Below are 25,212 nucleotides of genomic sequence, written 5' to 3'. Positions count from 1 at the left end.
TATATATTTATATTTATATATATATAGTTATATTTATATATATATATTTATATTTATATATATATATATTTATATATATGTATATATATTATATATTTGTATATGTATATATATATATATTTGTATATATATATATTTGTATATATATATATATATTTGTATATATATATATATATATACAAATATATATATATATATATATATATATATATATATATATATATATATATATATATATATATATACAGTGGACCCCCGGTTTACGATATTATTTCATTCCAGAAGTATGTTCAGGTGCCAGTACTGACCGAATTTGTTCCCATAAGGAATTTTGTGAATTAGAATAGTCCATTTCAGACTCCCAAACATACACATACAAATGCACTTACATAAATACACTTACATAATTGGTCGCATTGGGAGCTGATCGTAAACGGGGGGTCCACTGTATTTATTTATATTTATATATGTATATATGTATATATATATTTATTTATTTTATATATATATATTTATTTATATTTATATTTATTTATATTTATATATATATTTATTTATATTTATATATATATATATATATATATATATATATATATATATATATATATATATATATATATATATATATATATATATATATATATATATATATATACAGTGGACCCCCGCATGACGATGGCATCACATAGCGATTATTTCGCATACCGCTTACTTTAATTGCAAAAATTTTGCCTCACATACCGCTTAAAAACCCGCTTACCGATTTTCCTCCGAGATGCGTCCAATGTGCGGCCTGAGCCACGCTCACATGTTCCGCCGGTGGCATTGTTTACCAGCCAGCCTCCGCGGTAACATCCAAGCATACAATCGGAATATTTCGTATTATTACAGTGTTTTCGGTGCTTTTTCTGGAAAATAAGTGACCATGGGCCCCAAGAAAGCTTCTAGTGCCAACCCTACAGCAATAAGGGTGAGAATTACAATAGAGAAGAAGAAAAAGATCATTGATAAGTATCGCTACTATTGGTGGTACAGCTGCTGCTGCTGCTGCTGCTGCACTGTCAGCTGCTGCTGCTGCTGTAGCATCGTCTGCTGCTGCTGCTGCTGTAGCATCGTCTGCTGCTGCTGTAGCATTGTCTGCTGCTGCTGCTGCTGCTGTAGCATCGTCTGCTGCTGCTGCTGCTGCTGTAGCATCGTCTGCTGCTGCTGTAGCATTGTCTGCTGCTGCTGCTGCTGCTGTAGCATTGTCTGCTGCTGCTGTAGCTTGTCTGCTGTAGCATCGTCTGCTGCAGCATCGTAGCAGCATTGCTGCTGCTGCTGCTGCTGTAGCATCGTCTGCTGCTGCTGCTGCTGTAGCATCGTCTGCTGCTGCTGTAGCATTGTTGCTGCTGTACCACCGTCTGTTGCTGCTGTACCACCGTCAGCTGCTGCTGCTGCTGTAGCACCGTTGTTGGTGTGGCTTATTGAGAATACCAAGAAACAATTAACCCCAGAGGATTTGCCACCCAGGATAACCCAAAAAAGTCAGTGTCATTGAAGACTGTCTAACTTATTTCCATTGGGGTCCTTAATCTTGTCTCCCAGGATGCAACCCACACCAGTCGACTAACACCCAGGTGAACAGGGAAAAATGCCTGGAACTAGTGCTCATATTGGTGAATTTAAAGCCAGCAAAGGTTGGTTTGAGAGATTTAAGAATCGTAGTGGCATACACAGTGTGATGAGGCCTGTTCTGGAAGAAAATGCCAAACAGGACCTACAGTACTCAGGAGGAAAAGGCACTCCCAGGACACAGTGTCTCATCAGTCATTGCTGCATCTTCAATAAAGGTAAGTGTCATTTATTCTTCATTTAGTAGAGTAGTACATGCACAATATATACTGTGCATGTACTACTCTACTATTGTGCATGTATCCTTCTCTTTGTGTGTGGGAAAATGTATATTTCATGTGATAAAATTTTTTTTTTCATACTTTTGGGTGTCTTGCACGGATTAATTTTATTTCCATTATTTCTTATGGGGAAAATTCATTCACATAACGATTATTTCGCATAACAATTACCCCTCTTGCACGGATTAAAATCGTTAACCGGGGGTCCACTGTATATATATATATATATATATATTTATGTATATTATATATATATATATATATATATATATATATATATATATATATATATATTTATATATATATATATATATATATATATATATTTATTTATATTTATTTATATTTATTTATATTTATTTATATTTATATATATATATATATATATATATATATATATATATATATATATATATATATATATATATATATTTATTATATATTATATTATATATATTTATATTTATTTATATTTATTTATATTTATTTATATATATATATATATATATATATATATATATATATATATATATATATATATATATATATATATATATATATATATCTACATATATACATATATACGGTAGGGTTATAATTGAAAGAATTAGAGGTAAGGCAGAATGTAGGATTGCAGATGAGCAGAGAGGCTTCAGAGTGGGTAGGGGATGTGTAGATCAAGTGTTTACATTGAAGCATATATGTGAACAGTATTTAGATAAAGGTAGGGAAGTTTTTATTGCATTCATGGATTTAGAAAAGGCATATGATAGAGTGGATAGAGGAGCAATGTGGCAGATGTTGCAAGTATATGGAATAGGTGGTAAGTTACTAAATGCTGTAAAGAGCTTTTATGAGGATAGTGAGGCTCAGGTTAGGGTGTGTAGAAGAGAGGGAGAATACTTCCCAGTAAAAGTAGGTCTTAGACAGGGATGTGTAATGTCACCATGGTTGTTTAATACAGTGGACCCCCGGTTAACGAACTTTTTTCATTCCAGAAGTATGTTCAGGTGCCAGTACTGACCGAATTTGTTCCCATAAGAAATATTGTGAAGTCGATTAGTCCATTTCAGACCCCCAAACATACACGTACAAACGCACTTACATAAATACACTTACATAATTGGTCGCATTTGGAGGTGATCGTTATGCGGGGGTCCACTGTATATTTATAGATGGGGTTGTAAAAGAAGTAAATGCTAGGGTGTTCGAGAGAGGGGTGGGATTAAATTATGGGGAATCAAATTCAAAATGGGAATTGACACAGTTACTTTTTGCTGATGATACTGTGCTTATGGGAGATTCTAAAGAAAAATTGCAAAGGTTAGTGGATGAGTTTGAGAATGTGTGTAAAGGTAGAAAGTTGAAAGTGAACATAGAAAAGAGTAAGGTGATGAGAGTATCAAATGATTTAGATAAAGAAAAATTGGATATCAAATTGGGAGGAGGAGTATGGAAGAAGTGAATGTTTTCAGATACTTGGGAGTTGACGTGTCAGCAGATGGATTTATGAAGGATGAGGTTAATCATAGAATTGATGAGGGAAAAAAGGTGAGTGGTGTGTTGAGGTATATGTGGAGTCAAAAAATGTTATCTATGGAGGCAAAGAAGGGAATGTATGAAAGTATAGTAGTACCAACACTCATATATGGATGTGAAGCTTGGGTGGTAAATGCAGCAGCGAGGAGATGGTTGGAGGCAGTGGAGATGTCCTGTCTAAGGGCAATGTGTGGTGTAAATATTATGCAGAAAATTCGGAGTGTGGAAATTAGGAGAAGGTGTGGAGTTAATAAAAGTATTAGTCAGAGGGCAGAAGAGGGGTTGTTGAGGTGGTTTGGTCATTTAGAGAGAATGGATCAAAGTAGAATGACATGGAAAGCATATAAATCTATAGGGGAAGGAAGGAGGGGTAGGGGTCGTCCTCGAAAGGGTTGGAAAGAGGGGGTAAAGGAGGTTTTGTGGGCGAGGGGCTTGGACTTTCAGCAAGCGTGCATGAGCGTGTTAGATAGGAGTGAATGGAGACGAATGATACTTGGGACCTGACGATCTTTTGGAGTGTGAGCAGGGTAATATTTAGTGAAGGGATTCAAGGAAACCGGTTATTTTCATATAGTCGGACTTGAGTCCTGGAAATGGGAAGTACAATGCCTGCACTTTAAAGGAGGGGTTTGGGATATTGGCAGTTTGGAGGGATATGTTGTGTATCTTTATACGTATATGCTTCTAAACTGTTGTATTCTGAGCACCTCTGCAAAACAGTGATAATGTGTGAGTGTGGTGAAAGTGTTGAATGATGATGAAAGTATTTTCTTTTTGGGGATTTTCTTTCTTTTTTGGGTCACCCTGCCTCGGTGGGAGACGGCCGACTTGTTGAAAAAAAATATATATATATATATATATTTATTTATATATATATATATATATATATATATAATATATATATATATATATATATATATATATATTTTAGTTATTTATATATATATATATATATATATATATATATATATATATATATATATATATATATATATACATGTATATATATATATATATATATATATATATATATATATATATATATATATATATATATATATATATATATATATATATATATATATATATATATATATATATATATATATATATATATATATATATAATATTGTGTGTGTGTGTGTGTGTGTGTGTGCAAGGAATTCGCAAGAGCAGGCGAAATATACACACACTGATCTCTGGCCACTTAAAAAAGCCACTTAATCACCCAAGACTAAACACTAAATACTCAGTACACATTTACTCACCTATGTACTCCCACATCATAACTTCAACAATCACATTGAATATAATTGAATCATTGTTTTTCATAAAACATTTTAGAATATAAATATATCTTTGTATTATACAAATTGTGGTTCATTTATAATTAATATTCTACTGTACAACTATGAAATAATTACTTTCCTACTGTACAACTACAATATGTATGTTATACTACTCCTTAGTATTAAGTAGAATGTAAGCCAATGTTAAGTCGGCCCATAATGCCTAGGCATAATAGAGGCTCTCTTTGCATTGCAACCCACTATTGTATATACACAATCTCAATGTACTGTTTGCAAAGACATTAAATAAATACACACACACACACACACACATATATATATATATATATATATATATATATATATATATATATATATATATATATATATATATATATATATATATATATATATATATATATATATATAAAATATATATATATATATATATATATATATATATATATATATATATATATATATATATATATATATATATATATATATATATAAAATATATATATATATATATATATTTTTATTATCACACTGGCCGATTCCCACCAAGGCAGGGTGGCCCGAAAAAGAAAAACTTTCACCATCATTCACTCCATCACCGTCTTGCCGGAAGGGTGCTTTACACTACAGTTTTTAAACTGCAACATTAACACCCCTCCTACACACACACACACACACACACACACACACACACCTACCTACCTTCCCAGTCACTCATAATACCTTCTCACTCATAATATTTTCTCTCATAATACTCTCATAATACCTTCTCACTCGTAATCACACTGACTCGTACTTTCATAATACCTTTAGACCCTTTCTGCCATTGTTTTGCTTTTTTTTTTTTTTTCCTTTTTTTTTGGCCATCTATTTTTTTTTAGACTGTACTGTATATACAAGATTAATATATATTTCCAGGCTCCAAAATTAATGCAGCAGTACTGTGTGTGTCACTTGGCAACGGGAGATCTTTTGAGAGCCGAGGTGGCATCTGGATCTAGTCTTGGCAAAGAGTTAAAGGGAATCATGGATTCAGGTATGCTTGGTGTTTTAATTTATTGGAGAGTGAGGTGATTAATTTCTCAGTTCACTGTACATACATGAAATTTACAGTAAAGCAGCTAAAAAACTCCTACATAAATTTTGAATGATCAAAATATGCATTTTTATCAGTTCATGAGATATGTGAAACTTTTGGAATTTTTTGGTTTGAAAATTGGCACCTGCCCAGTTAATATCTAAAGAGAGGCTATATATATAATGTATCTTGTGAGGTAAGTGTATGTAAATACAATGGAACCTCGGTTTTCATGATTAATCCGTTCTGAAAAGTCTGACAAAAACCAAATCGTACAAAAACTGAAGCAATGTTTCCCATAAGAAATAATGTAAATCCAATTAATCCGTTCCAGACACCCAAAAATATTTACAAAAAATAAATTTTATCGAGAATAACTGTAGTTTTACATACAGAAAACAATGAGAAGTAAATATAAATGACTAATGAAATGGATAAATGAACATTTAACATCACTTTTACCTTTATTGAAGACTCGTTGGCATGTGGAAGACAGTGAGGAGGAGAGAGGGAGGAGGAGAGGTTATTGTTTGGAAGGGGAATCCCCTTCCATAAGGACTTCAGGTATCAAGGCCCTATCTGGGGTTACTTCCCTTCTTTCTCTTTTACTGGCACTAGGACCAGCTTGAGAGTCACTGCAACCCTGTCACACAAAACATCTGGCCAGAGAGGTCTGTTTCTGGCATCTCTTTAAGATTTGTCTAAAAATGGGACAAGGCATTGTCACTGAACATGATGCAGACACTGCTTGCAACAGCTTTGTTAGGGTGATATTTCTCCGCAAAACTTTGCAACTCGCTCCACTTTGCACATGTCCTTAATCACTGAAGAAGGCACATTCTCCCCTCTCTTTTCCTCCTCCTCTGAAGCAATTTTCTCAGCTGCAGTCTGTTGCTGTTCCAGTTGAAGGTCTTGCAGCTCTTTATTGGTTAGCTCTTCCCTGTGGTCATCCACCAACTCCTCCACATCCTGGCCACTCACATTCAACCCCATGGACTTTCGGATGAACGTGAGGGGTGATGCTCACTCAACGAGAAACAAAGGCAGACTGAGTCACGAATGCATGGGATGCTTTGTGTGGGTGCTTGAGTGGCTGAGTCACGCGGACATGTTTGGTACGGACCATTTTCAACTCTATGAAAACTTAGCAGATGTAAGAAAACTGGGACAAAATTTTCACGAAAAAAGTCGTCGAGAACCGAATCCTACGAAAACTGGGGCATACGAAAATTGAGGTACCACTGCATCCATAGGACAAGAGTTATACAGTACATATAAAAAGATGACTTATTTCTATGATAGCATTTTCTGCTCTCATCTTTTAGGGCCTAGGGCTCAATTCTGGGCAAGTGGAGATGTATAGGTAACCCTCCTTAGACCAGTTGGCCTTATTTTACTAGTAAATAGGTACCAGGGTACACATTTCCAAATTTTTGGTAACAGAATGTGGTAGTAATGTGCCTGAGATAGGACTTGGCTCTGAAACTAGCTGTGATATGGTAACAGCTTTTAGCTTGTATTTTCAAGTGCAAAAGCACAAAGAATAGAATGTACATGTGTCTAAACAGACATTTTTAGTATATGTAAAGAGACTTAGCATTCAATTTAAATTAAGGGAAAAATTCTAAAAGTTAAGTTGCCTGTCTATATGTATAGTACTTATAATTGGAGGGGAATTTTGTTTGTTAGATACATATTTAGAGAGGGAGATAAATATGCTGTTATCCAGAGAGAAGTAATGATTTGTGTAAAACTTGTAGCATCCTCCTCTCTGCAGGGAAACTGGTGAGTGATGATTTAGTGGTAAATATGATTGAGCAAAACCTTGACAAGCCTGAATGCAAGAATGGCTTTATTCTTGATGGCTTTCCACGCACCGTCACCCAGGCTGAGAAGGTATGCTTTTACTAATGTGCACAGTTGATATAGTTTGAGAAAGACTTGAGGGCAACCTTTGAAGATAGTATCAGTTGAGAAATTTGTAAAAGTTTCACATTTCTGATAATTTGTCAGTTCAGTGACCGGTCACTGTGTATATTTAATGTTAGTTATAATGTAGGTTACTAACCATAAAATTTACTCTACGTAATATTGCATACTGAACTTGTGGGCTGTTCGCATATATGTAAATTTTGAAGTAATATGCAGGTAATGAGTTTTGTTTAACAAGCATCCATATGGCACAAATGAAGACACTTGGAGACAGTAGAGAATTTGGGAATAGATGCTGCAGACCTCAAAGAGAAGGACCTGAGAGTAGGCATAGTGCATAGCATATTGCCAGAGGCTTACATCAGCTGAATAACCTCTGCAGCCAATTCTGGATTGACAGAGCTGAGAGCGGCCTGCATGAATCTCAGCAGAGCCATTCCAGGTGCTTTATACATGTTGGGCCCATCTTAAAGTACACAGCACCAGTATGGAACTCGTCCTACCTGGGAAAGCATGTTAAGAACCTGGAGAAAGTGCAGAAGTATACAGCAAGACAAATTGCAGAGCTAAAGGGCAAGAGCTATGAGGAAAGGCTAAAGGAATTAAATCTAACTACCCTGGAGGACAGAAGGCCCTAGGGTAACTTGGTAATATGCAAAATACTGAGAGGAATTGATAGGGCAGACAGGGACAGGCTGTTTGAGGTGCAGAAAGCAGGCATTTGGAGGGCACAGCTGGAAGTTAGATGAAGATAAGTCACAGGAATATCAGGAAGTATTTCTTCAGTCTCAGGGTGGTTGGGAAGTGAATGACCTCAGTGCTGTAACTACACAGGATGGGGTGCTTGGGGCTTAATGTGTGGTCAAATTGTCCAGATTTTACAATTTCTTTTTTGTCTCCATGTGAGTTTGTGCCATTACACTTCTTTGAAGCATTCATTTACACAAAATATAGCACTGCAGCTGTTATTAATTAGTTATGCTTTAGGAAGCAAAAACTAATTTAAATGGTAAATCATTTGTATGTGTTAGCATGCTAAATATTAAGATAAAGCAATTATTCCTTGTATGTATATATTTAACTTTTACTAACACAACAATAATACAGGAATACAATTGGAAATACTGTACTGTATTTTTTGCTACATCTGTACTGTTTCCTACTGTTCAATTATTAATTGTGAACAAAGAAGGTGAGAGAGATTATATTACAAATGGTTTGATTGTCTTTGAACACCAGCTCGATGATATGCTAGAAGTGCGGAAACAGAAGCTGGACTCTGTTGTAGAATTTTCTATTGAAGATAGCCTTCTAGTGCGTCGCATCACTGGCAGACTATTCCATCCCTCATCTGGCCGTTCATATCATGAAGAATTTTATCCTCCCAAAACTCCGATGACAGATGACGTAAGACAAATTATTTACTCTATATAGTATGCAGGTACTGTACAATATTGGATGTTTAATTTCTCCTTGTATTCTCCCATTCTTGGTGGTAGATAGAACTTTAATCAGACATTTCAAATGCTATCAGGTATTAAACCAGCATGTGAAATTAATGATAATATGTTGTAGGTTGTTCTCATTATTTATAAATATTGAATTTGAATGATTGTGGATGTTATGAATGAGAAGAAGCTGGATGTCCTGCCTTTAAGTGAAACAGCTGAATGGGGTGGGAGAGTTTCAGTGGGAAGAAATAACTAGGATTAAGTCAGGGGGTTCAAATAGAGAGCTAAAGGAGTAGCAATATGTTGAAGGATAAGTTATGGCAGGAAAAGAGGAACTATAAATGTATACATTCAAGGATTATGTGGAGTATAATAAGGGTTGGATGTGAAAAGTGGGTTATAGTAAGTGTTTATGCACTTGGAGAAGGGAAGTGTAGAGAGAGATTTTGGGTAATGTTGAGTGAGTGTGTGGGGAGTTTAGAATGAAGTGTGAGAGTACTTGTGGTTGGGGATTACCATGCTAAAGTGGGTAAAAATGTTGTGGAGGGAGTAGTAGGTAAATTTAGGGTGCCAGGGGTAAATGAAAATGGGGAGCCTTTAATTGAGCTATGTGTAGAAAGAGGTTTGGTAATAAGTAATGCATATTTTATGAAAAAGGATAAATAAGTATACAAGGTGTAATATAGCATGCAATGAAAGAAGTTTGTTAGATTATGTATTAGTGGATAAAAGGTTGATGGGTAGGCTTCAGGATGTACATGTTTATAGAGGGGCAACTGATATATCGGATCATTATTTAGTTGTAGCTACAGTTAGAGTAGATGGGACAAAAGGAAAATGGCAAGAAGAAGTCAGAGAGAGGCGAAAGTGTATAAACTAAGGGAGGAGATATAAGCAACTATTGGCAGAAAGGTGAGATATAAGCAACTATTGACAGGAAGGTGGGCTAGTGCAAGTATGAGTAGTAGGGGAGGGGGGTTGAAAAGGGTTGGAATAGTTTTAAAAATGCAGTATTAGAATGTGGGGCAGAAGTTTGTGGCTATAGGAGGGTGGGTGCAGGAGGAAAGAGGAGTGTTTTGTGGAATGATGAAGTAAAGAGTGTGATAAGAGAAAAAGGCAGCTTATGAGAGGTTTTTATAAAGCAGAAATGCTATAAGACGAGCAGAGTATATGGAGAGTAAAAGAAAGGTGAAGAGAGTGGTGAGAGAGTGCAAAAGGAGAGCAGATTAAGTGGGAGAGGCACTGTCAAGAAATTTTGCTGAAAATAAGAAAAAAATTTGGAGTGAGATAAACAAGTTAAGAAAGCCCAGGGAACGAATGGGTTTGTCAGTTAAAAACAGAGTATTGGAGTTAGTAGATGGGGAGCTGGAGGTATTGGGTAGATGTCAGGAATATTTTGAGGAACTTAAATGTCAACAAAAAAGGGAGGCGGTAATTTCATGTGCTGGTCAGGGAGGTATAACATCTTTTAGGAGTGAAGAGCAGGATGTGAGTGTGGGGGAGGTGCATGAGGCATTACATAGAATGAAAGAGGGTAAAGTAGCTGGAACTGATGGGATCATGACAGAAATGTTAGAAACAGGGGGGGATATAATGTTGGAGTGGTTGGTATTTTTGTTTAATAAATGTATGAAAGAGGTGAATGTACCTAGGGATTGGCAGAGAGCTTGTATAGTTCCTGTATATAAAGAGAAGGGGGACAAAAGTGATTGTAAAAATTTTAGGGAAATAAGTTTACTGAGTATACCAGGGAAAGTGTACAGTAGGGTTATTATTGAAAGAAATGTAGGTAAGACAGAGAGTGGGATTTTGGATGAGCAACTAAGCTTTAGAGTGGGTAGGGGATGTGTAGATCAAGTGTTTACATTGAAGCATATATGTGAACAGTGTTTAGATAAAGGTAGGGAAGTTTTCATTGCATTTATGGATTTAGAAAAGGCATGTGATAGTGGCTAGGGGAGCAATGTGGCAGATGTTGCAAGTATATGGAACAGGTAGTAAGTTACTAAATGCTGTAAAGAATTTTTATGAGGATAGTAAGGCTCAGGGTGTGTAGAAGAGAGGGAGATTATTTCCTGGTAAAAGTAGGTCTTAGACAGGGATGTGTAATGTCACCATGGTTGTTTAATATATTTATAGATGGGGTTGTAAAAGAAGTAAATGCTAGGGTGTTCGGGAGAGGGGTGGGATTAAATTATGGGGAATCAAATACAAAATGGGAGTTGACAGTTATATTTTGCTGATGATACTGTGCTTATGGGAGATTCTAAAGAAAAGTTGCAAAGTTAAGTGGTCAAGTTTAGGAGGGTGCATAAAGGTAGAAAGCTGAAAGTGAACATAGATAAGAGCAAGGTGATGAGGGTATCAAATGATTTAGATGAAGAAAAATTGGATATCACATTGGAGAGAGGGAGTATGGACGAAGTGAATGTTTTCAAATATTTGGAAGTTGACATGTCAGTGGATGGGTTTATGAAGGATGAGGTTAACCATAGAATTGATGAAGGAAAAAAGGTGAGTGGTGCATTGAGGTATATGTGAAAACAAAAAAAGTTATCTATGGAGGAAAAGAAGGGAATGTATAAAAGTATAGTGGTACCAATTCTCTTATATGGGTGTGAAGCTTAGGGTGTAAATGCTGCAGCGAGGCGGCGGTTGGAGGCAGTGGAGATGTCCTGTCTAAGGGCAATGTGTGGTGTAAATATTATGCAGAAAATTCATAGTGTGGAAATTAGGAGAAGGTGTGGAGTTAATGTAAGTATTAGTCAGAAGGCTGAAGAGGGGTTGTTGAGGTGGTTTGGTCATTTAGAGAGAATGGATCAAAGTAGAATGACATGGAGAACATATAAATTTGTAGGGGAAGGAAAACTGGGTAAGGGTCATAATTGAAAAGGTTGGAGGGAGGGGGTAAAGGAGGTTTTGTGGGTGAGGGGTTGGACTTCCAGCAAGTATGTGTGAGCATGTTAGATAGGAGTGAATGGAGACAAATGGTTTTTGGGACCTGGCGAGCTGTTGGAGTGTGAGCAAGGTAATATTTAGTGACGGGATTCAGGGAAACTGGTTATTTTTATATAGCTGGACTTGAGTCCTGGAAATGGGAAGTACAATGCCTGCACTTTAACCCTTTGAGGGTCGACAGGCCCTCTCCGAAACTCGTTCTCAGGGTTGGCCAAATTTAAAAAAAAAAAAATTATTTTCTCTTATGAAAAGATAGAGAATCTTTTCCCGATCATAACGACACCAAAAGTTTGAAATTTGATAGAAAACTTACGGAATTATGCTGTCGCAAAGTTAGCGGTCTCGGCGATCTTTATGCATCGGCGATTTTGCCCACTTTGAGCCCCATTTTCGGCCAATTTCACTGTACTAGTCGACAAAAAATATGAATATTTCGCTAGAACTCCATTTTTTCTATCGAATGGGTGCAAGAAACCACCCATTTATAAATTCAACTATCCAGTACAGTGGTCAGAAATTAGCAATTTTGCCAATTTCACACAAATTTCAAAAGATGCCAATTTCCGAATAGGGTCCAGAATAAACAAGAAAGACATTCCTGGCACTAAAATGACATTTCCTCTAGTGATTAGTCACGTCTCAAGGCCCCTCATATATTCTTTTGCTTTCCACTTTGAATTTTTATTCTCACAAAAAATATAAGATTTACTGTTATGCAGACTATTGCATTAGTGTAAAAAATGGTACAAATATTATTGGTGCACTTGTGAAAGAATATTAGACTCACCAGTTGACGTGTATTGCACACTTGGCACGATTTGTTTACTTTTGAAGTTTGGTAAAAATCGAACATTTCTGCTACTTTGAGCTCAATTTCAAGGCACCTTTCATTGTAAAACCAGTCAAAATCATCTCAATTTCAGTAATATGTCTTCCATTCTATAAAATGAGACCAAGAAAACTAGAATACAACAATAAATACCATACGAAAATACACTGCAAAGTCGCTGATTTATTAAAAAAAAATGGTCAAAGTTTTTTTTTTCTCATTTTGCACTGTGTGCTGCAGGATTTTTTTTAGACTGTGCACACTGACCACATAGACCCATTCTTTCATATGAAGGCCTACCAGCTTTCTCCCACTAGATTTGAGGCCGCTAGAATTTATGAGTACTAGTACGTCAAAAACCCCTACGCGTAAGACGTACTAGTACGACGAAAACCCTCAAAGGGTTAAAGGAGGGTTTGGGATATTGGCAGTTTGGAGGGATATGTTATATATCTTTATATATTCTTCTAAACTGTTGTATCTGGGTGCATTTGCAAAAACTGATTATGTATGAGTGAGGTGAAAGTGTTGAATGATGATGAAAGTATTTTCTTTTTGAAGATTTTCTTTCTTTTTGGGTCACCCTGCCTCGGTGGGAGATGGCCGACTTGTTAAAAAAAAAATTGAATTCGAGACAAAATTGTACATATTTGCCTAACTTTATTCCGGATTAGGACTCCTTTTGCACTTTAGATACCGTCTTTTTATGTACATAGTATATTGCTCTGATTAGGTTAATATTGGCGTTTGTAAGTAAGAATGTCATTAAAGAGATTTTGGCTTGGAAAGCCAATTGAACACATACTTGACTAAGTTTTCATTTTAGAAGCAATGTCAAGCCCACTTAAAAAAAAAATGAAAAAAAATTGTGAATAAACAAAACCCTTAGAAAGATGATTTTTCAATAAAAATACTGGATAAGCAAAGCGCATGAATTACAGAGCTCATAAATTTGGGACTGCAATTGTACAGTTGAATTTTCAAATTCATGTACTTTAGTTACCCTTCAGTGTTACCAAAAGGCCTCCATCAAATAGCTTTGATTATTTGTTTTGTCCATTTTGTTTTAAGATATGAATTCTGAATTTAAAGCTATGTGTAAGATTTCAGTTTAAAAGTGATCATTGGATTTCTTACACCTCAAGCTTTCTTCATGGACATTCATTTTTATAAATTAAATTGTGGACATTCTTGCTGGATGTTTAAGCTCTGGCAACACATTTTATTATTATTTTATTGTTGTTATTCTTGACTTGCCTGGGTGGGCCTCAGCCAACCAGAGATGTGGTAGCTTGCCTCTTGGGAAGCATTTGAGCCATTAGAAGAATCAGTTTTTGTGTGGGTGGTATTCAATAATGTATAATAATGTGTTGATAATTGGGTCTACAAGGGTGTAGTAGTTGGTTTATTAATCAATCAATTATCCCATAGATTACTGGAGAGCCTCTAATCAGGCGGTCAGATGACAATCCTGAGACATTAATGCGAAGATTGGGAGCGTATCATGAGCAAACATCTCCTCTAGTCGCCTACTACAGCAAGAAAGGTTGGATACCAGTTCTTAGTTCCCTGAAATTTGCAAGAGTGAGAGTGAGTGAGTGAGTGAGTGAGTGAGTGAGTGAGTGAGTGAGTGAGTGAGTGAGTGAGTGAGTGAGTGAGTGAGTGTGTGAGTGTGAGAGTGTGAGTGAGTGTGTGTGTGTGTGTGTGTGTGTGTGTGTGTGTGTGTGTGTGTGTGTGTGTGTGTGTGTGTGTGTGTGTGTGTACTCACCTATTTGTGGTTGCAGGGGTCAAGTCATAGCTCCTGGCCCCGCCTCTTCGCTGATTGCTACTAGGTCCTCTCTCTCCCTGCCCCATGAGCTTGATCATACCTCGCCTTAAAACTATGTATGGTTCCCGCCTCCACTACGTCACTTTCTAGGCTATTCCACAGTCTGACTACTCTATGATTGAAGAAATACTTCCTAACATCCCTTTGATTCATCTGAGTCTTCAACTTCCAATTGTGACCTCTTGTGTCTGTGTCCCTTCTCTGGAACATCCCGTCTTTGTCCACCTTGTCTATTTCACGCAGTATTTTATATGTCATTATCATGTCTCCCCTGACCCTCCTGTCCTTCAGTGTCGTCAGGCCGATTTTTCTCAACCTTTCTTCGTAGGACAATCCCCGTAGCTCTGGGACTAGCCTTGTTGCAAACCTTTGCACTTTCTCTAATTTCTTGACGTGCTTGACTAGGTGTGGATTCCAAACTGGTGCTGCATACTCCAGTATGGGCCTGACGTAAATGGTATACAGAGTCTTGAACGAATCCTTACTGAGGTATCGGAACGCTATCCGTAGGTTTGCCAGGCGCCCGTATGCTGCAGCAGTTATCTGATTGATGTGCGCCTCAGGAGATATGCTCGGTGTTATACTCACCCCCAGATCTTTTTTCTTGAGTGAGGTTTGCAGTCTTTGGCCATCTAAACTATATTGTGTCTGCGGTCTTCTTTGCCCTTCCCCAATCTTCATGACTTTGCATTTGGCAGGATTAAACTCAAGGAGCCAGTTGCTGGACCAGGCTTGTAGCCTGTCCAGGTCTCTTTGTAGTCCTGCCTGATCCTCATTCGATTTGATTTCTTCTCATTAACTTCACATCATCTGCAAACAAGGACACTTCTGAGTCTATCCCTTCCGTTATGTCGTTCACATATACCAAGAACAGCACAGGTCTTAGGACTGACCCCTGTGGAACCCCGCTTGTCACAAGCGCCCACTCTGACACCTCGTCGCGTACCATGACTCGTTATTGCCTCCCTGTCAGGTATTCTCTGATCCATTGCAGTGCCTTTCCTGTTATGTGTGCCTGATCCTCTAGCTTTTGCAGTAACCTCTTGTGAGGAACTGTGTCGAAGGCCTTCTTGCAGTCCAAAAAAATGTAGTCGATCCACCCCTCTCTCTCTTGTCTTACTTCTGTCACCTCGTCATAAAACTCTAGTAGGTTTGTGACACAGGATTTTCCTTCCCTAAAACCATGCTGGTTGTCAATTATACACTTGTTTCTTTCCAGGTGCTCCACCACTCTCCTCCTGATGATCTTCTCCATGACCTTGCATACTATACACATTAGTGATACAGGTCTGTAGTTTAGTGCCTCATGTCTGTCTCCCTTTTTAAAAATTGGGACTACATTTGCCATCTTCCATACCTCAGGGAGTTGCCCAGTTTCAATTGATGTGTTGAAGATCTTTGTTAATGGCACACACAATATCTCTGCTCCCTCTTTAAGGACCCACGGAGAGATGTTGTCTGGTCCCACCGCCTTTGAGGTGTCAAGTTCGCATAGCAGCTTCTTCACTTCCTCCTTGGTTATATGTACCTCATCCAGCACTTGCTGGTGTACCCCTCTGTTCTGATTTCCTGGAGTCCTACTGGTTTCCACTGTAAATACTTCTTTAAATCTCGTGTTGAGCTCCTGACATACCTCTCGGTCGTTTCTTGTGAATTCCCCATCACCCTTCCTCAGTCTGATTACCTGGTCCTTGACTCTTGTTTTCCTCCTGATGTGGCTGTACAACAGCTTCGGGTCAGTCTTGACTTTCGATGCTATGTCATTTTCATATTGTCGCTGAGCCTCCCTTCTTATCTGTGCATATTCATTTCTGGCTCTTCGGCTAATCTCTTTATTTTCCTGAGTTCTCTGTCTTCTGTACCTTTTCCATTCTCTAGTACACCTAGTTTTTGCCTCCCTACACCTTTGGGTGAACCAAGGACTCGTTCTGTTCTTCCCATTATTTCTGTTTCCCTTGGGAACAAACCTCTCCTCTGCCTCCTTGCATTTTGTTGCCACATAGTCTATCATTTCTTGTACTGGTTTTCCTGTCAGTTCCCTCTCCCACTGAATGTTTTGAAGGAAGTTCCTCATGCCTGAGTAGTTCCCCCTTTTGTAGTTTGTTTTTTCCCACCCTATTCCTGCTACTCTCTCCACTTGGAGCTCAACTATGTAGTCGAAGCACAGAACCACATGATCACTAGCTCCCAGGGGCCTTTCATACAAGATATCCTCGATGTCTGAACTACTCAAGGTGAATACAAGGTCCAGTCTTGCTGGTTCATCTTCTCCTCTCTCTCTGGTAGTGTCTCTAGCATGTTGATGCATGAGGTTTTCCAGTACCACATCCATCATCTTGGCTCTCCATGTTTCGGGACCCCCATGGGGCTCCAGGTTTTCCCAGTCAATCTCCTTGTGATTGAAATTACCCATAACTAGTAACTTTGCTCCCCCCATGTGTGCTCTCCTGGCCACCTCGGCTAGTGTGTCGACCATGGCTCTGTTGCTCTCATCGTATTCTTCTCTTGGTCTCCTGCAGTTCTGTGGTGGGTTGTACATTACTGCAGTTATCACCTTATGTCCCTCATACTGGATTGTTCCTACTAAGTAGTCACTTTCGCCCGTGCCATCCATTCCTTCCATTTTCTCAAAACCCCACTGGTTTTTAATGAGCAGTGTAACTCCTCCTCCCCCTCTCCTCCCTCTGTCTTTCCTGAGGATGATATCCGGGTGGAAAGATTGAATCTGTTATTATTCTGGTGAGTTTTGTTTCTGTGAGTGCTACTATGTCTGGGGATGTCTCATTGATTCTTTCGTGCCACTCCTCATACTTATTTGTTATTCCATCTGCATTTGTATACCACACCTTCAATTTCTTTTCTAAGACTGTGGTCTGGGAGGTGTATTGGGGTTGGGGAAGTGGGAGACCTGATAAGAAACTATGGGTGGTTGCTGTGGGGGTGGAGTTTATAATGTAGTGGGTGGGGGCATTGGATGTGGCATGGGTGTTTTGGTTTAGTGTGTTTGGCTGCACTGGGGTTGACCTGGTTGGGAGGCTTCTATAGGAAGCTGTGAGGGAGGTTGTATTTGATCTTCTTCCTGTGTCTGGGATCTCCTGTCTGTCTTCTCCATCCCCTCTCTTTCCTCCTTTCGCCTTTGTACCATCTCTCTCAGTTTCTGCCTTTCTTCTTGTGTTCTGTCGCGGTCGAGATACACCTTCCTGTATGCCGGCATGTCCCTTAATCGTGCTTTCTCCTGCAGTATCCTGTTCCGAGTTGATTCTGCCTTGAAGGTCACTTTCACTGGCCGGGTTCTTTTTTTTTTTACAAACCCCCCTATTCTCCGAAAATTTTCCAGCTGGGTCATGTCGTCTTCTCCTATTACTTTCATGATGCTTTCAATTGCTTTTTTTTCCCCTTGTTTTCTTGCTTCATATGTTTCCCCTTCAACTTCCTGTAGCCCATACACAAAGACTGACCTCACCCTTTCATTCTCCCACTGCATATCCCTGTGTATCCCCTCATTCAATTTGATTTCCTCCATTGCAGCTTTCCTTTCTTCAGTTTCACTAGCTAATGTACTTGGCTCAGTGGCCTGTCATTTTCCCTTCTCGGCTTTCCCTGGGCTCTGCTGTGGTCTGTTAGGGCCTCCACATATAGCTTAGCTCTTTCATTTACTACAGTCTCCACTGATACAGCTTCTACATGCAGTTTTGCTCCTTCTTTCCCTACAGTCCCCTTATTTGTGACTGAGGTAGCAGTCTCTGTTGTCAATCTCAAGATGTTCTTTAGTTCTTTAGGCTGTTTCAGATTTTTCAGTTCCTCTTCTAAGCTCTGTATCCTGGTCTCTGCTGCTTTGACTTGCACCTCCCACTTCCTGCTTTCCATTACTATCCTCTCTTCCATTCTCATGCTAAGTTCTTCTAGTTTCCTTTCCCATTCATGCTCCCTTTTTATGAGCTCTGCTGCCCAATCTTCCTTTGCAGCTTCCTCCTCCTGTCCCTTGGTTTTTCTTGTTGCTCTCTGGCAACCCATTTTTTTTATCCTGATTGCCTCAGAGTGGGAAACCTATGTAATTCTGTGTGTTAGGTTAGTAGTGTGTATGTCAGAGTGTGGGGAGGAAGAGGTAGAGGAGGAACTGTGGCTATGTGGGAGAGGAGTGGGAAGGAGGGAGAAGCAAGTGGGTGAGTGGGACGGGGAGAGGGGGAAGGAGGGAGAGGTGGGGAGGGGTAGGGTGACAGAGGGAGGGGAGGGATCAGGGGAAGGAGTGAGATGTCAGCGGGGAGGGAGGGAGTGTATGTGTGAGTCTGGATGTATGTGTGTGTGTGTGTGTGTGTGTGTGTGTGTGTGTGTGTGTTGTGTGTTGTGTATGTGACGTGTGTGTGATGTGTGTGTTGTGTATGTGATATGTGTGTGTGTGTGTGTGTACACACTGACGTGACAGTGTGTGTGTGAGAGAGACTGTGTGTGTGTGTGAGTGTGTGTGTGAGAGTGAGTGTGTGTGTGTGAGAGTGGTGTGTGTGTGAGAGTGAGTGTGTGTGTGTGAGAGAGTGTGTGTGTGAGAGTGAGTGTGTGTGTGTGAGAGTGAGTGTGTGTGTGTGAGAGTGAGTGTGTGTGTGTGAGAGTGAGTGTGTGTGTGGTGTGTGTGTGTGTGTGTGAGTGTGTGTGAGAGTGTGTGTGTGTGTGTGTGTGTGTGAGTGTGTGTGTGTGAGTGTGTGTGTGTGTGTGTGTGTGTGTGTGTGTGTGTGTGTGTGTGTGTGTGTGTGTGTGTGTGTGTGTGTGTGTGTGTGTGTGTGTGTGTGTGTGCGCATGCGCGAGTGTGCACGAGTGTGTGTGTGTGTGTGTGTGTGTGTGTGTGTGTGTGTGTGTATGTGTGTACTAATTTTTACTCACCTATTTGTGGTTGCAGGGGTCTATTCATAGCTCCTGGCCCTGCCTCTTCACTGATTGCTACTGGGTTCTCTCTCTCCCTGCTATATGAGCTTTATCAAACCTCGTCTTAAAACTATGTATGGTTCCTGCCTCCACTACGTCACTTTCTAGACTATTCCACTTCCTGACAACTCTGAAGAAATACTTCCTAACATCCCTTTGACTCATAGGAGTCTTCAACTTCCAATTGTGACCCCTTGTTTCTGTGTCCCATCTCTGGAACATCCTCTCCTTGTCCACCTTGTCAATTCCCTGCAGTATTTTATATGCCATTATCATGTCTCCCCTGATCCTCCTGTTCTTCAGTGTTGTCAGGCCGATTTCCCTTAACTTTTCTTCGTAGGACAATCTCGTTGCAAGCCTTTGCACTCTGTAATTTCTTGATGTGCTTGACCAGGTGTGGATTCCAAACTGGTGCTGCATACTCCAATATGGGCCTGACATATGTGGTGTAGAGAGTCTTGAACGATTCCTTACTGAGGTATTGGAGCGCTATTCTTAGGTTTGCCAGATTCCCATATACTGCAGCAGTTAGCTGATTTATGTGTGCCTCAGGAGATGTGCTCAGTTAATACTCACCCCAAGATCATTTTCCTTGAGTGAGGTTTGCAGTCTTTGCCCACCTAGACTATACTCTGTCTGCGGTCTTCTTTGCCCTTCCCTGATCTTCATGACTTTGTATTTGGCGGGGTTGAATTGAAGGAGCCAGCAGCAAGACCAGGCTTGTAGCCTGTCCAGGTGTCTCTGTAGTCCTGCCTGATCCTCAACCAATTTAATTCTCATCTTCACATCATCTGCAAACAAGGACACTTCTGACTCTATCCCTTCCGTTATGTAATTTATATATACCAAAAACAGCACAGGTCCTAGGACTGACCCCTGTGGAACCCCGCTCATCACAGGCGCCCACTCTGACACCTCGTCATGTACCATGACTCGTTGTTGCCTCCCTGTCAGATATTCTCTGGTCCATTGCAGAGCCTTTCCTGCTATGTATGCCTGATCCTCTAGCTTTTGCATTAACCTCTTGTGAGGAACTGTGTCAAAGGCCTTCTTGCAGTCCACGAAAATGCAGTCTGTCTACCCCTCTCTCTCGTGTCTTACTTCTTTTACCTTGTCCTAAAACTCCAGTAGGCTTATGACAGGATTTTCCTTCCCTGAAACCATGCTGTTTGTCGTTTATAAGCTTGTGTCTTTCTAGGTGCTCTACCACTCTCCTCCTGATGTGTGTATGTGAGATAGAGATATTTCACTGCAAGAAAAAAAAATTTGCTTAGGTTAGCAAATTGCCCAAGTGATCCATGCTTTCTTTTTAAGACTGCCAAATAACAAAGTGGTTTTTGTCTTGTTCTTTTTAAACATGGGTGGATTCTTTACTTAATAAATTACCATAGGTCTGCACTTGAAATTGCTTGTTATATTAACACACAAGCATGCTGAACCAGTCCTTTGCTGGCTTGAATCCAGGTGAACATTTTTCTTATTTGCTAATGTGAGTTCCTGATCAGCAGTGTAGCCCCTTTTTGGAAATAATTTCCACAAACTTGGCAGGGAAATATCCTGCTATTACTGATCAGCTGAGGAGCTTTCACCAGTAAACTGCTATTTAGCCGACTGAAGTGTTGAAATTAGTAAAATCATCCAGTACTGAATAAACACACTTGTGAAGGATTTCCTTCGTTCTTGCTCAGTTCCGTAGTAAGATGAGGCTTTTTAACATCAGGCTCCTTGATGCTGTAGTTTCACTTCACTTTTCCTCCTGCTTAATCCCTGTAAAAATGCACTGCGTTACACTAACCAACTGTGGGTAATCCATTACCAATGTTTACATTTCAGTGAAATGTATTACCAAAAGTTAAGTGTCATTTAATATCATTTAATCATTTCCCGTAATGTTTTTCATCCTTTCAAGTTTAGGACCAACATACCCCATGGAAGATTAAGTGCCTGAATTTTTACTGTGTTTGAAAGGCATAGAATAAGTAAAGTGATTGTTTATAAAATGAATAAATAAATAGTAAAAGTAAATACAGGTACCATCCGACTTACGACCAAGCTCGGTTCCGACCAACAGGTCGTAAGTCAAAATGGACGTAAGTCGAACCTTACTACTGAATATCAACATCACACTTTTGTAGTGATTTCATTTTGTTTTATTTTGGTATTTCATTTTTTACTTTTCTTTTTATGCTGTTAGTACTGTGTTTTATACCATAAGGTTTAGGATAAACACTGTGTTTATTTCCCAGAAATCTGCCATAAAAAACATGGTCGTATGTTGAGCAGGTCGTAAATCGGATGGTAGGTGTAAATGATTAAAATTTCAGATCAAGGCAATACTCTGTTCTATATAAATTTAACAAATTTAGTTGAAAAGGTAACAGGAAAGTGTACTGGTATATCATTACATCTGTGCAAGAGTGAAACAAATTTGTCTGCTTCACATTTCAATAATTGGCTTGTAGAGTTATAAAATGTATGAGTGAAAATACCTGAGTGTAAATAGTTAGAATCTGCCTAAAATGGGCTAGTAGGCATGCTACTCTGAGCAATGTTATGTGCTTCTTAAATTTTTATAAGATTATTAAGGTTACTGAATTACTGTATAACTATTGTTAACAAGATCAGTTATTGTAAAACAGAACTTTGCAAGGGGATATTAGTTCATCTATAATTGTATTGCATAGTAAAAAGGATCTCCATGGGGAAGTGGAACAGAATTCTTCCTCTGTAAGCCATGCGTGTCGTAAGAGGCGACTAAAATGCCGGGAGCAAGGGGCTAGTAACCCCTTCTCCTGTATATATTACTAAATATAAAAGGAGAAACTTTAGTTTTTTCTTTTGGGCCACCCTATCTCAGTGGGATATGGCTGGTATGTTGTTGAAAGAAGTAAAAAGGAATATTTCTACTTGTTCATTTAAACTTTTATTGTAATTTAATTTTTTCTACTTTAAAACTTAGATAAATATTATTGAAATTTTATTAGACATTAAATAAGTAAAAAAAAAAACTTTACTTTGCAGGCATTCATCAACGGATTGATGCCTCCCATCCTGCAGCTGAAGTTTTCACTACTATTAACACTATCTTTGAAAATGCAAAGAGTAAGGACAAAGTGATGTTTCTATAAAGACCAGGTACTCCATATCTTCACATTGGCATGTTTTTTCTTTTGGCCCTAAAATAGGCTATGAATATGCCTACTGAATAACAAAATAATTACAGTACTAGTGACCAGTGTACATTGTGGAATTTGAAAGTTACTTTGTAAATACAGTATTCTTTGGGTTTTCTTTCATCTTTAGTAGTAAGAGCTTCAGCATCACTTTAGAATTGTCATTTAATAATGGCAGTACACTACTTATCAGAGCAAGGTTATATTAAAGCTGCAACTTAATATAAAGCAGTGCTGAAGTTCCTGCTGCATTTGCTACTCACTTAGGAAAATCCCAAGTACATTGTGTGTACACAATGATTATTTCACAAAAAATTACTTCTTTTCCTGGTATCTCTGTGGTGACAGTTCTTTGTTCTGCATTCTTATCTGATCATATGTCTGTGTGGGTAAATGTAAGATAGTAGTAGTGCCTATTATACCATTTCCAGAAATGCAGTTATTATATTGAGTTGTAAGGCTCATTGTACTATGATGTGTTTATTTATGTGTCATATTTGCTAGTGTACCCAGGATTGAGACAGTTCTGTAGTTGGGTGCAGATTATCTTGAATTATACATTCACTTAGCTTATAACTATTGGTCATATTGATGCTCTTTTTCTCACACATTTTGTCACTTGTACAACAATCCCAGTAAGTACTTATACAGTACTTTTGATTTCCAGGCACTTAGTACACTAACGCCTTCTTAACAGTCAGTATTTTGCTTTAGAACTGTTTATCAAACTAATTTCTTCCTTAATTAAAACACTGTTATCCCTAAATCTTGATTTCCAGTTCTTAAAGATAGTTTTCCAGCAATAGCTGAAATGGAGGTGATACTAGAGATTTGACCTTCCAGACCTATTTATCATGCTGCAAGACTTATTAAAGGAAAGAATGTCAGGAATCAGGTCAGGTGGATAGAGACTAGGAGTGAGTTGAGGTCAGGTTAAGGGGAGAGAGGTTACAAGAATCAAGGTTGGGTCAGGGTAGAGGGGTTATGAGACAGTTAAGGTCAGGTCATGTCACATATTTATGATTAGGATATTTGACCTAATACAAGTAGGCCCTGCTTATACAGCAGGTTAGATTCTGGCTACTGCTGTAAAGTGAATCATAGCTTTTTTTTTTATATTATTATTATTATTATTAGTATTATTAGTATTACTTTCAAATGCATATAAAAGCCTGTTAACATATTTACACTATCATATACAGCCTCTCCTCACTTAATGACGTAGATAGGGACCTAAGACCCCGTCACTAAACGAGGAGCATACTATAATGGTTGTGGATTTTTGTCAACCATCTTTGACATTGTTTTAATGTCACCTTTACACCATTTATAACATTTCTGGTATATTTTTAAATGTTTATACATCAGTGTACTGTATATTGTAATAAACAGAATTGAGGAAATTAGCTCTAATACATTATTTAGGTATAAATGCTGGACATAGAGCTTGTTGTGAGTCTGAGGCGTTGGTAAACGAGTATGTTGCTAAGTGAGGAGACACTGTATTAAGTGAGCAATATAGCTAGGCCTAAAAAAGTATATACAGTACACTACTATTTTTTTTTTTAACAAACCAGCCATATCCCATGGAGGCAGGGAGACCTGAAAAAAAAAAAATTTTTTGGGATAAATTACTAAATTTAATCCTTTGACTGTTTTGGTCTTACGAGCCAGTGTTTCGGATGTATATACACTCAGTAATTCTAGTGGCTTCAAATCAAGCAGGAGAAAGCTGGTAGGCCCACATGTGAGAGAATGGGTCTGTGTGGTCAGTGTGCACCACATAAAAAAAATCCTGCAGCACACACTGCATAAAGAGGGGAAAAAAAAAAAAAATTTTTATTAAAACGCCGACTTTGAGGTGTATTTTCATGTATTTATCGTTGTATTCTTGTTTTCATGGTCTCAAGTGATTACGTGTCATTACCATCGGGAAAAGATTCTCTTATTTCATTAGAATTTTTTTTTTTTTTTTTTTTTCAAAAAAATTTGCGACAGAATGAGTTTCAGAAAGGGGCTTGTGACAGTCAAAGGGTTGAAAAGAAAAAAGTTTTTATTTTTAAATTTAGTAATTTATGCAGGAGAGGGGTTACTAGCCCCTTGCTCCTGACATTTTGGTTGCCTCTTATGACAAGCATGGCTTATGGAGGAAGAATTCTTTTCCACATCCCCATGGAGAACACTCATTACTTACCTTAAAATATTTTTGATCTTAGCTTATAGTGAGTGATGAGTATATTGTAGGAAGTCTGAATAAATGAAGAATGGGTATACAGCCTCTCCTCACTTAGCAACGTACATGTTTACCAAC

The 25,212-nt window shown here is 38.3% G+C and overlaps 1 protein-coding gene across 2 annotated transcripts in view; it reads left to right on the top strand.

Annotated features, from left to right (window-relative positions):
• Ak2 (Adenylate kinase 2) overlaps window positions 1–25,212 on the top strand; it is a 39,212-nt gene that overhangs the window by 5,694 nt on the left and 8,306 nt on the right. The window contains exons 2-6 of one of the 2 annotated variants that reach the window (XM_070090711.1): window positions 5,657–5,774; window positions 7,594–7,712; window positions 8,988–9,155; window positions 14,418–14,532; window positions 22,750–22,863. In XM_070090711.1, coding sequence (XP_069946812.1) covers window positions 5,657–5,774; window positions 7,594–7,712; window positions 8,988–9,155; window positions 14,418–14,532; window positions 22,750–22,856 — 627 coding nt within the window. In that variant the 3' untranslated portion in view covers window positions 22,857–22,863. The remainder of the gene's footprint in view (window positions 1–5,656; window positions 5,775–7,593; window positions 7,713–8,987; window positions 9,156–14,417; window positions 14,533–22,749; window positions 22,864–25,212) is intronic. The other variant, XM_070090710.1, reaches the window with a different exon arrangement.

This window comes from Cherax quadricarinatus, chromosome 32, assembly GCF_038502225.1.
Source record: "Cherax quadricarinatus isolate ZL_2023a chromosome 32, ASM3850222v1, whole genome shotgun sequence".
NCBI lineage: Eukaryota > Metazoa > Arthropoda > Malacostraca > Decapoda > Parastacidae > Cherax > Cherax quadricarinatus.
This window is presented reverse-complemented; position numbering and strand designations above follow the sequence as displayed.